The 14,515-nt window shown below is 38.1% G+C and overlaps 1 protein-coding gene across 2 annotated transcripts in view; it reads right to left on the bottom strand.

Annotated features, from left to right (window-relative positions):
- The window catches only part of LOC145998591 (uncharacterized), a 62,707-nt gene extending 53,672 nt beyond the window's left edge, over positions 1 to 9,035 (bottom strand). For both annotated transcript variants that reach the window (XM_083135044.1, XM_083135036.1), the window contains exon 1: positions 8,637 to 9,035. In XM_083135044.1, coding sequence (XP_082991170.1) covers positions 8,637 to 8,861 — 225 coding nt within the window. In that variant the 5' untranslated portion in view covers positions 8,862 to 9,035. The remainder of the gene's footprint in view (positions 1 to 8,636) is intronic.
- Between the last annotated feature and the right edge of the window lie 5,480 nt (positions 9,036 to 14,515).

The raw sequence follows: 14,515 nt of genomic DNA, 5'->3' as shown, positions 1-14,515 counted from the left end.
GCTACACTCCAGGGGTAAATCTGACAGTTGACGAACAATTGTTTCCTTCGAAAGTGAGGTGTAGATTTACACAGTACATGCCAAACAAACCAGACAAATTTGGTATAAAATTTTGGATGCTAGTGGACGTACATTCCAAATACATGTGCAATGCCTTTCCATACCTTGGGAAAAATGAATCAAGGAATGATAATGTTACTGTACCTGAAAATGTTGTATTGAGAATTACTTCACCTTATCTAAATGTGGGTAGAAATGTAACTTCTGACAATTATTTCACATTGCTAAAACTCACTGAGAAGCTAAAGGAGAAGAAGACAAGCCTAATTGGCAGTATGAAGAAAAATAGAAAGGAGATTCCTAATGAAATTGTGAACATTAGAACACAAGTGTATGAAACATGTTTGCTAAAAAAAGGGGACATTACATTGTGTGCATACCAAGCTAAACCAAACAAAAACTCCCAGAAACAATCAAGTATTACAACAAAACTAAATGTGGTGTTGATGTTGTTGATCAAATGGCATGCAAATATTCAGTCCGTGCTTCATCACGTAGATGGCCGGTACATATGTTTTACAATATTTTAGGTCTGGCAGCAATAAATGCATGGGTAGTTTACAAGGCAGTCACGGGGAGGAACGTTACGAGACATAACTTTTTGATAGAATTAGCTGAGGAACTGAGAGAAGGACATTTGGATGCAAAGACCAATAAAATATTGTCAAAATCAATATTACATGCACAGAATGTAAGTGGCTCTGTTTCCAGAAAGAGGCGCCAATGCCAGGTGGCATTGTGCAATGAAAACAAAACAAGTGACATTTGTTCAATGTACAACAAATATGTTTGTGGAAAATGTGTTTCTGGTGTAGAAAAGGTACTGAAATGCAAAAAATGTAATATGTGAAATTTCATGACGGAAACTTATTTCCTTGAAGAAAATGAATATTTATTGTTGTAATTAGTGCATGGAAAATAAAAATCACTGGGTTTCATGATATTTTTGTATTTTTTTTACAAAATATTTTGTTTTATTACTAATAAGATGATTATTGGCAATGTCCATTTTGAGAAATGGTCAAATTTTAAATACCGGTCATTTTGACCGGAGGTGGCGCTTCTAGGTAGTAAAAAATCCTGGTGCTTATAGTGTTAAAATGATACCAAATTTGTATGTATTTGTTTAAATTTTGATTGTTTTTTTCGTTTTTTTTTTCCCAGATTGACAAATAGCAGTATGGCTGAAATTACTCGAGAAAATCGTGAAGAACAAAGAGCCAATATTCGGTTTGTTTTTTTATTGGGTAAAACATCAACTGAAGCATATGAAATGTTGCAACAGGTTTACCAACAAGCTTGCCTACCCTCAAGAACAGTTTACCAGTGGTTTTCTGCTTTTAAGAGTGGCAGAACTGAAACAAATGACATGCCAAGATCAGGTTGCCCAAAAACTGTTCATACAGATGAAATAGTGCAAAAGGTGAAAGAAATGGTGCAAAATGGCAGGAGAATTAGTGTAAGGATGATTGCACAAGCTTTGGCAGTAAATAAAGACACAGTTCATCAGATTCTAACAGCGGACCTTAACAAAAGAAAGAAGTGTTCTCGCATTGTGCCCAAGGCGTTGAGTGAAGATGAAAAGCTGAATCGAAAAATGTGTTGTGACAGGAGATGAAACCTGGGCCTATGCTTATGACCCAGAAACAAAAAGGCAGAGTATGGAATGGCGAGGTCCTACCTCTCCTGCCAAGAAAATTGCCAAGCTGAGCAAATCCAAATTCAAGTGCATGTTGATCACATTCTTTGATTCCAAAGGGATAATTCATTATGAATTTGTGCCAGAGGGTCATACTGTTAACCAGTATTACTACATATATGTCCTTAATCGGTTATTTGAAAAAATGCGTAAGAAACGATCCAATGTTTGGTCCTCAAGAGAATTTCTTTTGCTCCACGACAATGCCAGGCCTCACACTGCAATATCCGTCAACCAATTCTTGGGACAAAAAAGGGTAACAATCATGCCACACCCTCCATATTCACCTGATTTATCCCGCTGTGATTTTTCTTGTTTGGCAAGATAAAAAGGGAGTTGAAAGGCAAGAGATTTGAAAATTTGGAAGAAATTAAGGCAGCTACTACTGCCAAGTCTTCCGTCAACAGCGAAGAATTCAGTTCTTGTTTTTCTGATATAGGGAGAAGATGGGAAGACTATAAAAGCTGATGGTGATTATTTTGAAGGGGACTCTTAGGGCTTTAAGATAATTGTAAATATGTTCATAAATATATTTTATTTTTTGAGTTATTGATCCATTGCCACTACTTTTTAGACAGACCTTGTATAAAGTAAGTGTAAAAATTCTGAAAAGTCTATTGCAAAGATGACACGTCCTTTCCCATTGCACTAATATTTATTGTTATTAATTATCTTTTCTCTTGTACAAATGTTTATTGTTCTTTAATCTTAATTTCTGTAATTTACCTATCACTGATAATGTACTTATCTTGTTAAGAGCTGTTGCCATGGCAATTACGATTGTGTTTTGTCTTGATTTGGAAGTTCGGGCTCGGTTTTTTTGGAATAGAGTGATCAAGTTGAAATATAAGAAGTTTAATTTCTTTGAGTGACATGGATTATATGTTAGGCATATAAGTATTTAGTTTGCAAAGAAGTAAAATAGATTTCCTTTTTCTTAGTGCAAACTTAACTTTGATTTTTATTGGGTTTGAACAACGAAGAGAGATATTACCCCATACCCTGAGAGGCATCACATGTATGCTTTCGAGTCTTTCATGTGAATTTATTATTTGCTCTGGTAGTTAAATCATGTTCTTTTGACCAAAGAAAGTGTCAAGATTTTGGCACAACAACGCGGGGCCAGTAATATGTTGTTTTGTTAGTGTTTATTTTTTGTGTGTTCGTGAAGTGTAATTGATTTGTGATTGTGATGGAAATTCTGTACTACAAGAATATGGATAAGAAGATGTTGAGAACTGCAAGTAAATCGTCGGCTGAGGAAAATGAATCTCCAGTGCAGTCAGTTCCAGTTACAGCAGACCTGCGTTCTTCAATACGGATTATGTTGGAGGAAAGTACAAGGGCTATGGAAACAAAGATGCAAGAAAACTCCAGTGCTCTGGAATCTAAAATTCAGGAAAACATTAGAGAAAGTTCTAGCAATCTGGAAGCAAAGATCCAAGAAAACTCCAGTGCACTGGAACCAAAGATGCAAGAAAATTCTAGAAGTCTGGAAGCTAAGTTTCAGGGGAATGTAGCCATGTTCGAACACAGTCTGAACTTAAAGTTAGAGGAAAGTGGTAGAAATCTGGTGGAATCAGAACAGCGCTTAGAAGAAACGTTTTCACAGGGTTATTCGAAACTCACAGAATCTGCTTTGGAGATGGGACAGAGGCTGGACAATTTGACTGTAAAAATGGAAGAAAGTCAACAGAAGATAAAAGATAGCATTCAAACAGAGATTGTTAACTTACGTCAGATATGTGAAACAAACTCTCAACAAGTGGAATCAAATGTGCAAAAAGAAATTGCCCTGTTGAAAGAAGAGGTTGAACAATCTCAGGGTAACTTCCGTAAGGAAATTACTGAAGAACAGAGCAGTTTCAGGAATGAAGTATTTGAAAAGGTGAATCATCAGGTAACTGTTACTACAGATAACTTAGAAGATACCATTAACCAGAAACTTGCAGAGAAACTTGCTGATAATATAAATGAAACCAAGGGATACAGAAAAGCTGACGAAGAATGGAAGAAAACAGTTGAAACTAAACAAGACAAATTTTCCTCAGATGTTGGTCATATCTGTAGTGAAATTGTTCATATTTCTGATCAGCTGAATAGGTTACAGATCCAGGCGAACTCTGATCATCCTAAAATCCACCATGTTGATGAAGGTTCTGGAAGATCGACATTTTATCCCATCTGTTCCGATGAAGCTTAAAAACCTGCAAAGAAAAACCCAATGGAAAAAGAGGTACAAGAAGATGAACGAATCCAGCTCTTCAGACAGTGAAACAACTTCTCGCAGCAGAAGAAACAGAAGAGAGCCTTCTTCACGCATTGTACACACTGGTGTAACTCCTAGGATGGCAGACATCAATTCTATGAGAAAGTTCGATGGCAATATTATCGCTAATTCAGCTGAAATATATTTAAAGGAATTGAATACAAACCTTGAAATTCAACAAATTCCTCAACATTATAGGCTTGAAATCATTCCACGTTTGTTAACTGGAAAGGCCTATCACTGGTTTTATTCGCATAAGAACGATTTCCGCACTTACTCTGATTTTTGCAGATAATTCAAGAAGCGGTTGGCTTCAACAGAAGCGAAAGAGAGAGAATTGGCATCTGTGAGGACTAAGCGGTACAGTAAGCGGAATGATAACAATGTGGAGGAATATGTTTGGTCCGTGTACTCTGTCTATAGGAATCTGAGTAATCATTACACTGAGCAGGAAGTAGTTATCTAATCATTAGACAGTTGCCTTGGAAAGTAAAGCAATTGTGCTTGGCTCATGCTCCAAACACCGTGGATCTCTTAGCGGATTTTGTTAAGAGATATGAGCAAGCAGAGGAACAAGATGCTTGGTGGTCTACGTTGAGACAAGAAACTGACTCTCAAGAAAACAGCAGAGATGTTCAAAGAACGTCTAGAGTTCGCCTAGTTCAGCAGCAGCCAAATTGGCAGTTCAGACTCAAGAAATGGATATCGACACCATCAGCAGCTTCGGTTTAGGTCACGACGAGAATATCCAGCATCCAGAGATAATCCTTACGAGAGACCATATCCTAACACCAGTTTTTCCTCGCCAAGCCAACGCTTATCTCCATCGAGAGATAGCAATAATTCTCCAAGGACTCAAATGACGAACAGTGGCGTGCAGACAGACATTGTTGAACCATATCCCAGTGCTGAGCAACAGCGTAGTGTGGCAGTAACGAGGAACTTCTGTTGGGACACCGGATCTAATCTGGACCAGGTGCAGGATTTCAGCCCTCGCCTGACATAGAAACGTTCCTTATGTTAGGCAGTCTCGGATGGAATTGGTGGCAAGAAGAGAAATTTTACAGTCTGGGGACAAAGATATTATGCTGATATTCGTAACAACTCAGAATTTATGGGTAAATTAAGGCAGGCCATTCAGTTTAAAATTCAGTGAGCTAGAACTAGAATTCAGACCTAGAGTGTTGTAAGTGTAACTCAGTGCTGGAAATTATTGAAAGCACCAATCCAGTGGATGTTTTTATTGTTATAGATTAACCATAAAATCTACTGTTAGGTTATTTGTTTCTACGAAAGTATAAAACTGAGATCAGTCTTATACATAGAATATTATATTTAATGGTGGATGGAGTATACATAGAATATTATATTTAATGGTGGATGGAGTGTAGATTGAAAAGGAGCTAGATGAGGATAATTCCGTAGGCAAGCAGTTAAGCATCCGGAAATTTAAAGCTACCCATTAGAAATGGATTCCTTCACCAGAAGATATGAAAAGAAGATTGATTCTAGTAAATTACTGAAAATGGAATGAAGAACCGATTTAAATTGAAATCTTCACGATTCATAGAAAGGTGTCTTTGGAAAGGCCTGGCACTGGAAACGTTTTCTATGAGTTTGTGGTTATGACATGTTGTAGAACGAGAGCATTTTTGAATAGGCTGCTGAATGTTTATTTGATCTGGTTTTCTTATTTGTATTAAGTGTCATCGTTTATTTATGAGGTATCAGAAGTCCCATGCTGTACAAAAAGTTTAATATTTCTTCAAGCGTCCAGTTTTATCTCGGAACTTGTGAACTAAAGACATGAAGAATTGTAAACTGTTTTCCAGAGATTGAAACCAAAAACCTCCTAGACTGTTGAAAGTTTTCCAGTTCGTTGTCGATTTAGAGTTTTCTTCAGAGGGGGCAATTGTCACATCCTATACCACTGTACTATTACTTATTGTCATTAATTATCTTTTCTCTTGTACAAAAGTTTATTGTTCTTTAATCTTAATTTCTGTAATTTACCTATCACTGATAATGTCAGGATAGTGACTAACCTGTATGTACTTATCTTGTTAAAAGCTGTTGCCATGGGAATTATGATTGTGTTTTGTCTTGATTTGGAAGTTCGGGCTCGGTTTTTTGGAATAGTGATCAAGTTGAATTATAAGTAGTTTAATTTTTTTGAGTGACATGGATTATATGTTAGGCATATAAGTATTTAGTTTGCAAAGAAGTAAAATAGTGCAAACTTAACTTTGATTTTTATTTGGTTTGAACAACGAACAGAGATATTACCCCATACCCTGAGAGGCATGACATGTATGCTTTTGAGTCTTTTATGTGAATTTATTATTTCCTCTGGTAGCTAAATCATGTTCTTTTGACCAAAGAACGTGTCAAAGAATGGGATTGATATATGGGCTAACATTAGATATCAGTTTAGAAGAAATACAAGATGAAGCAGAAGCTGAAAGAAACATTCCAATAATCAAAATGGAAAGAATGAGAAAAAAGTTTTATCAAGACAATGGGGAATTTACATATAAACCGACCAAATTGATCAGTGTTACATTTCAATCAGAAAGATTACCCTCACATGTTAAATTACTTAGTAATATATTTCATGTTCAACTTAAAATAAAAGCAGTAATGCAATGTAGGAATTGTTACAGATTTACTTATACAAAAGATGCAGGCCCCTAGCTAGAGGGAGGGCAGGTGGGGAAGATGCCCCCCCCTCCCCTGTGAAAAATATAGAACACATTCCTACCTGGAATTCTCACTAATCTTTACAATTATATCCTGTATTGCTCTAGGAACATAACAAAGACATTTATTGAATTGGTGATTTATTAAGGTGTGTTGGATTCTGTATAATGTCATACCTGGATTGGTGGGAAAAATCCCTTTGAGATTCAGACTTCGGGAAATGATTTTGCAATTTTCAATATCTAGAACAGTTGTGACATTTTGAGTAGTCTTGCGTTAAAGTTGCCTAATGTGTTTGGATTTTTTTCTTGGATGCGTTGCTATGAACTTTGAATTGCTCAAATTTTTGTTTCCCAAGTGTCTACCTTTTGGTAGGCTAATAGTGTTTCATGTGGTAGAGAGAGGGAGTGGATATTTGATTTTTGTTACTTAGCGTTGCTTTTCTGCCACTTCTAGCTAATTGCAACAATGAGTGATGACGTGAATTTGATGAAGAGACACTCACATACAGTGCTGCAACCATGGGGGGGGGGGGGGAGGGAGCATTGTCCCCGCCGACCTTGGGTGGAAGTCCATTCTAGGGGAAATAAACATTGAAGTAAAATAACAAGACTAGCAGAATCTAAGAATAGCATGACAAATGGATACTCAAGATGGAATTAGTTTTCATGTGTTCCTTGCATTTTTCTTCCAGACGACCAAAGGCACAGAGGGGCAATTGCTCCCCTTGATTTCAAATTTTATACAAATTAAAATACATTTCGTAAAATTTGCTTGTTCGCTTCGCTCGCAATCTCATCTGTTCTTATAGTCTAACGCGGCGCGAGTCGGCCCTGGGAGCCAAACGATCTATATGAAAAAAAAAAAAAAATGGTGAAGAGAATGCTGCCATGATGCCCCGTAATGAAATATTAATGATGGCACTGTAATCCAAGAAGTCATTGGTCAATCAAGGGATTCCTATTTGTTTGTCAGGTGTCAAACACATGTATTTCACCTATAATATAATATAATTCACACAATATTTTGCAAAATGTTTAACGTAACCAGTAGGCAAACATTGCAGTGTAGTGATTCAAGAGTCTCCCCTTTGAAGTAAATAGAATCCGTGGTGGACTGAGACCCATGTTTTAGCAAGTACAAAAAAAATGTATTACAAATTTTTACACAATTCATTAAAGTGTAGATAATATATAACTATTATTATTTAATTAATTCGATTTTTCTTGCATAACACAACACAATGGTGTTGTTGGATTCACGTTAGATTCCTTTGTGCGTAAAAATCTTGCATACTGGAAACTAGAGGGAAATATTATGCAGCACTATTTATGAAGGGCTCTTCCTTAATCAGTTCTGCAGAGAGGCCCAAAGGTTGGTACATATTAATTGTCTATTAATACTATCAACCTGTAAATATCAAGTAGATACAGTCGCGATTAGCCTATTTATGATAAACTTTATCTTTATATTCTTTGACAATCCAAAAGGTCATTATCGAAATATTGTTATTTGCTCGTTTTTTTTCTTTTTGTTCCTTGGAGTTTCAAGATATCCCTTTTTTGTTACTTATTTCTTTTGGGGGATGAGGCAGTGGCATGCCCAAGGGGGTTGGTGGAGGTCATAACCTCCCCCTTTTGGTCCAGTATTTCTAAAAAAGAACGTTAAAGGCAGGAAAATATGGCAAAATGAGGGCTGATTACTTAAAAAAGTACATATAACCCCTCCCTTTCCAGAATTCTGGGCTCGCCACTAGGAGGGGGGCAAGTGCTTCTGTGTACCTTGCTATACCTGCCAATGCGACACAATATAGCCTATTAAAAATTTGACCCCCCCCCCCCTGTGGGCTCCCCTGGTCCCGCCACTGGAAATTATGTAAACTAGAAATATTGTTTCATGTTCATTTACCTCTCTTTTCGCAGGGTTTTTGTAAGTGATGTTTGCATTCCTAATTTCACGTTCATTCACAATTGTGCGATGTTTTCTTGCGAGATGTCTTCGCAAATTTGAAACTGAAGTTTTGAAAGAGAAGCTATCTTTACATGTGTTACAGCTGGCAATACCAATATCAGTTATTGTAAAGTAATTCCACATGGTGCTACTTCTTTTCTTGGACTTTGGAGATTCATCCATTATTTTGAAAACCGCGGACTCCTCGTAGTATTTCAAACACACCTTCCTTCTGTGATACGTAATATATATCACAGTTATTTGGCAATCACTACCGGTGATTCAGATTTCAAAATCCAATGAGAGTAACAGCAGTGATTCACAAGAAAATCGCTAAAAGCAACACTACACCGGAAGTATTGGACTGGAAGTTGTTCACATGTTCTTATGTCAGTGTTTGCAGGTCCCTCAAAATCTTGCCTCTGGATGATGTGTCTGACGTCAGACGAGGTAGGCTGTTAGGTTGGTCTAGGGGTGTTCTTGATTCCGAAAAGTTGGGACCGAGATTGGGGGGGGGGAACTCCCGTCCCCATCCCGACTTTTCGGGAAATACCGAATGGTCATGTTAAAAAGTCGTTAATTCTCGACGTTTTCCGCATTGTAAGTGTCTGGAACTTATCGGAAATTTTTAGTTTTTATTCTAGAGATCCAAAAACAATCACCTAAAGTGAAAATGACGTGTAGAATACGAGATTTCCAGAGCTTCGGGAAATTAAAAAAAATCCCATTCCGACCAACAACATTTTTTCCCGCACACCCCTAGTTAGGTCTGTTAGGTTTGGTTCCTTTAGCATAAATACACACTATTGGAACTATATCTAGCTAGCTTAACCTAACAACGGTACTTGAAGCGAGCATCCTCCGAGCATGGTCTTGCAGTGCGGTCTTGAAGTCGTGGACTGGAAGTGAAAGTTTCGAATTGCACTTCGACTCAGGCCCATAGCCAGATAGGGGTCAGGTGGGACTGAGTCCCCTGGCGTTGCCATCAGCCCCCTTGACATTAGGTAAAACTATTGTGAAAATGTAGACAGCAGATATTATTTTGGTCACAACTTGGTGAAGGATAAATTTACAGAACATGAGCTGCTGCTGCTATTACATTCGCTCATCTTGATTGTGAACAGAAGTGTAAGTAGCGGCAAGTATTTAGAAGATTTCTCTATAAGAGAAGCTTCTCTATCTGTACTTCTTTGCCCCTGTTGCGCCATCCCGTTTAGACAGAAATCTGCAACTTTGACGTCATCATCAATATAATATACCTTCCACATCTGTGTCAATGATCAACAGCTCCCAAGTTTTGGGAACGAAGGGGTGTTTTATTGCTTCGGCCGGGTGTGGAATGTACGGTACGCACTATGATTGAATATTGTGATTTTTTTTTTTGTATGATATAGATATCGCTATCATCAAAAGTAGTATGGAGTGTGATGATGTCAGTAGCAGTCAACACTTCAAGAGATGTTTTAGAAGATACAGAAAAATGTAGTATTTGATTGATATTTCTAAATTCTGTATTTTATATTAACTTAATAACGTTCCCCCCACATAATTTTCCTTCATTTAATAATTTAATAATGCTAAACTTTTGAAAAATGGACTTGGTTTACAAAACCCCTAGTCTAGGGGCTTTGTAAACCATGTCCATTTAGAGATCAATTCTAGCTACGGGCCTGCTTCGACTACAGTGCCAAATACGATCAGGAAATCATGTGACCTAGTCAGCAACTATGTGTGCGGCGAGCGGTGCACTTGTATTCGCGATTAAAATTAACCGATATGCCATCTACTACTCTATGTAGGATACGTTGTTTAAAGCATGGGGAGTAGCGAAAGAGAATAAACATAATTCCCGTGAATCGAAAAAACAGTGTCCATTCTTGTCAAGCCATCAGTCAGAATTCGCCGACAAGGAACAGCGATGTATTTGTGAATCGAACTTTCCTCGATTTCCTGTCATATATTATTGCTCGATAGAGGACAGGCACCATAAAATGGTTATTTGTCTACTCTTCAAGCCGAGGGACAACACATTTGAGTTTAGTTTAAGGGTGTGCCGCCCCGCGTTTGGAATTTACGATCTGGCCAATTTGAGAAAAGATGAAAAGAAGAGGCGGAATCAAAGTCCTGAAGGACCGCTTAGGTTCTTTTCAAGCCACCGTGTTTACAACCGCAGCAAGGTTTCTTTTCTGGTAATATGAAACTGTCTTCGAGTTTTTGGTACTTCAAATAGTGCATAGCACGTAACGCTCTCTTTTTAGAAAATAATGAGTATGGGTGCGGATTTGTAGGCAATAAAAACTCCTAAAACAAGTAGGCAAATGGGCACCATAATGATAAGAAGACGCACTTTCCTGTTCTTTGGGCTGATTATGACGACGATGGTAGGTGAAATTAGAAAAAATGTTACTTTAGATAAAAAGAAAAAATAATTTAATTTAAGCACACCGATTACTGTGAAGATAGCTCCCGCGTAGCAAAGTGCTAAGCGCTCTAGTTTTAGACCGAGCGGTCCCGGTCGGAACCCCCAAAATTTCGGGTTGACACAGCATCGTGAGGACAATTGAGGAGTTACTTGAAAAGATGATGTAGTGGTCTCCGGTCTCCAAAGCCAGAAAACAGCGGCGATGGGACTCGATGCGCAGACCACGGGGCATTCAAAGAAAATCTGTTGGCACGCCCTGACCCTCAGAGGCTGGAGTTGTTTGTAGCAGCATTAATGTGAAGATCTTCGAAATTATGGATACGTTCAGTGCTTTTGCATAATTAATATCATCCCAGTACGATTAAATATAAAAATGCTCTCGCTTTTCTTTTTGAACAATCTGCCATCTTCATAATATTTATTCTTCAGAATCCAAGCAAACCACAAATTACGTTTCCTTTATTACTATTTCCCCGCAAAACTTTGGGAATATAGTTTAACAACTTGTCATAATTTGTAATAGTCGAGTAGAGGAAGAGACAAGGCCATCATCTACCCAATAAATTGGTAAATACATTGGTTGTAAATCATACATGACTTTGTCTACCTGTTTACATTACTTGTGGCGCAAGTTTATTTGTGTGCTTATCATTCAGTTTCCTTTTTTTTTTAATGAAAATTCTCCATCCCATAAAGTTTGCAAAAAAAGTTTATCTAGGGCATTCTTATTGAGTTCTCTGGTAAGAATGTCATGCATTGTGATTTTAAGACATGAGCCCATCTTAGTGGTCAAGATGATTGAGCGGTCAACCCCACCGAAAATTCCGGGTTCAAATCCTGGCCTTGACTTCAGTGTTTAATGTCATTTCATTGTGATTATCCGTAAATTTCATATAGTGGTGGGGAAGGGTGTTTCTCTGTGAATGTTCCTTCTTTAATTTCATCTAACCGTCATTCGTGCTCATCTTTACAATTTGCCTAAAGATGCAGGAAAGTGACGAAAAATAAGAAAAGCTGGAATAACATACGTTTGAGAACAGTCCTATTGCTGGCTCAATCAATCATTTGCCTCTTACTTGTGACTGCACAGCACTCAGTTTGCAAGATTTCCTTTTCATGGTGTTTTCATTTGGGCTCTTCGAGGTGAGCAATTCGCAACACAGGATTGGCGTTTACCTTTATTTAGTCCCTTATAGAATGGTATTCAAAACACTTCAGATTTTAAACAGCGCTCGTAGCACTCTCGTGAAAAAATAAAGGGCAAATTTACAATTTCCTACCTCAAATTTGTCTTTTCAATAAGATTTCGCTACTTCTTGTCGGAAGGAAACATGGAAAATAAATGTCAGGTTTTTTAAATTATATTTTATAGAGCGACCACAAACAAAAGAACCTTCGGCTAAAATCCTTCGCGCACCTTCCCCTCGATTCGTCCAGCTCGGATACAGCTCTGGCCATGAGGAAGCATGGTTCACCCTGCCCCTCCCCTCCTCGCGGGAGTACGGTGCACAGGAGTCGCAGGTCTGCGCAGGTTTTTTTGCTGGTGGTTCCACTATGGTAGTTTCAACATTTACTTGCGGACAGATTTATTTCTCAGAAGAACAAGCAAATATAATATTAAAAAAATACAGACGGGTCACGGTTTATCAGCGGCAGTTTTGTAAAGCAAGTTCACTTTCAAACGTTTAACAGTACTACATATGTGTGTGTGTGTGGGGTGGGGGCGGTTATTAAGTTAATAGAGGCCACAGAAAAGGTAGAAATATCATTCAAATGAATACGTTTTTTTCCCCCCAATATCTTGCACACACCCCTTGTTCCGACTCGTAGCTGAAGCCGAGAGAATATTCTAATTACTTCCCGCTACTTTGCCTTCGGGTCGTAAATCAGATGAAAGAATGTTATATTTGTTCTTTTTATTCTGTGAATTTGATCTTTATCAAGTTCTGAGCAAAATAATATCTGCTGTCTACATTTTCACGGGAAACAAATTTTATAAAGCAGTTTTACAAAATTTCAGAGGGGGGCTGAGCCCCCTGGCCCCTGCCTTGACACGGCCCTGTTTCACTTTATAAGCAACCATGTTCTATGTTTTCTGCGGCGACCTTTCATCCCTCTGACTTCAAACTTTATAGCTGTATCAATTTCCAAAAAGGGGCTTTATAAACAGACCTCTCAAGGCAGGCGGTGAGCAAGTCAAGGGGCCTTGGGCGGCATGTTCTCCCGCAGATGAATAGAAATAAAGACCTGGAGATATTTTATTTTCATTTCCTGACAAACCCACCCAGAGAAGGGGCGTTTGGCAGATTTTGCCAGATTCTACAACTAAGCCTAAGTAAGTCCCAGCAAGTTTCAAGTCAATGAAATCATTCTATACCTTCCTTGTTATGAGGGGCGGCGCCAGAAATTTTCGACCGGGTGCACAGAAGCTGTATATTGATAGATTAGGGTGGGCACTTACAAATGTAAGGGTATATATATATATATATATATATATGTATGTATGTACATGCATGTAAGACACATGTAGGTACGACATACATGCATATGCATCCCCTTCTCTCTTACACTCCTGATTTCCCTTCACATCTTTTCCCGTTCCTTTTCATGTTTTCTGTTTTACTCCCTAATGCCTTCTTATATCTTTCTTTCTCAAATTGTTACATCATTGTCCCTTTCACTTTCTCTCGTTCCATTCTTCAAATGTTTCTCCTAACTGCCATGCACACACACACATCACATGTATGTGTGTGTTTGGTGTCTTTCCTCTTTCTTTTCTAATCTATTCTCGCATCTTGCTCCACTTCTCTGTCTCCGATGGACACAGTTATTTCAAGGAAGTGTTTGTGTGTGCGCAGCCATACATTCTAATCACATTCTTTCCTTCATGTCAATGTAGTGAAATAAATGTGAATTGGTTACATGACATTTTGTCCTTCAAGTGCAAAAATACAAGGCATATACCGACTCCACTTTATATATTAGACGACAGTGATAGAAATTGTGAAGGATTAAATTACGTTTTCGTAAATTAAATGTATGTTCCTGATTATATTATTTTCATCACATGAGTTTTTGACTGAAACCTGGGGGTTAATGATCACTTTTCTTGGCTTACAAGGTTATTATAACTGACAAATGTATCTGAATGTTTGCGGTAACGGCTATCGGGTGCCAAAACTTGGGAGCAAGGACAGTTTACTCTTTTGGTAGAAAAGTCTTAGCATTAAGAGGCCATAGTACGGGTGCAACAAGTGGCAAAATGTGTCGGGGGGTGGGACTCTACCCCTCGCTCCTCCTAATCGCCGCCACTGGATATTTGGATTAAAATTAATGTCTTATTGGGAATGTAAACGCACATACACGCGCGAAAAAAACAATTCTTTGTTCATTCTGCATAAAGTATCCCCAGGCT

This window comes from Lepisma saccharinum, chromosome 1, assembly GCF_977018435.1.
Source record: "Lepisma saccharinum chromosome 1, izLepSacc3.1, whole genome shotgun sequence".
In the NCBI taxonomy this organism is placed as follows: Eukaryota; Metazoa; Arthropoda; class Insecta; order Zygentoma; family Lepismatidae; genus Lepisma; species Lepisma saccharinum.
This window is presented reverse-complemented; position numbering and strand designations above follow the sequence as displayed.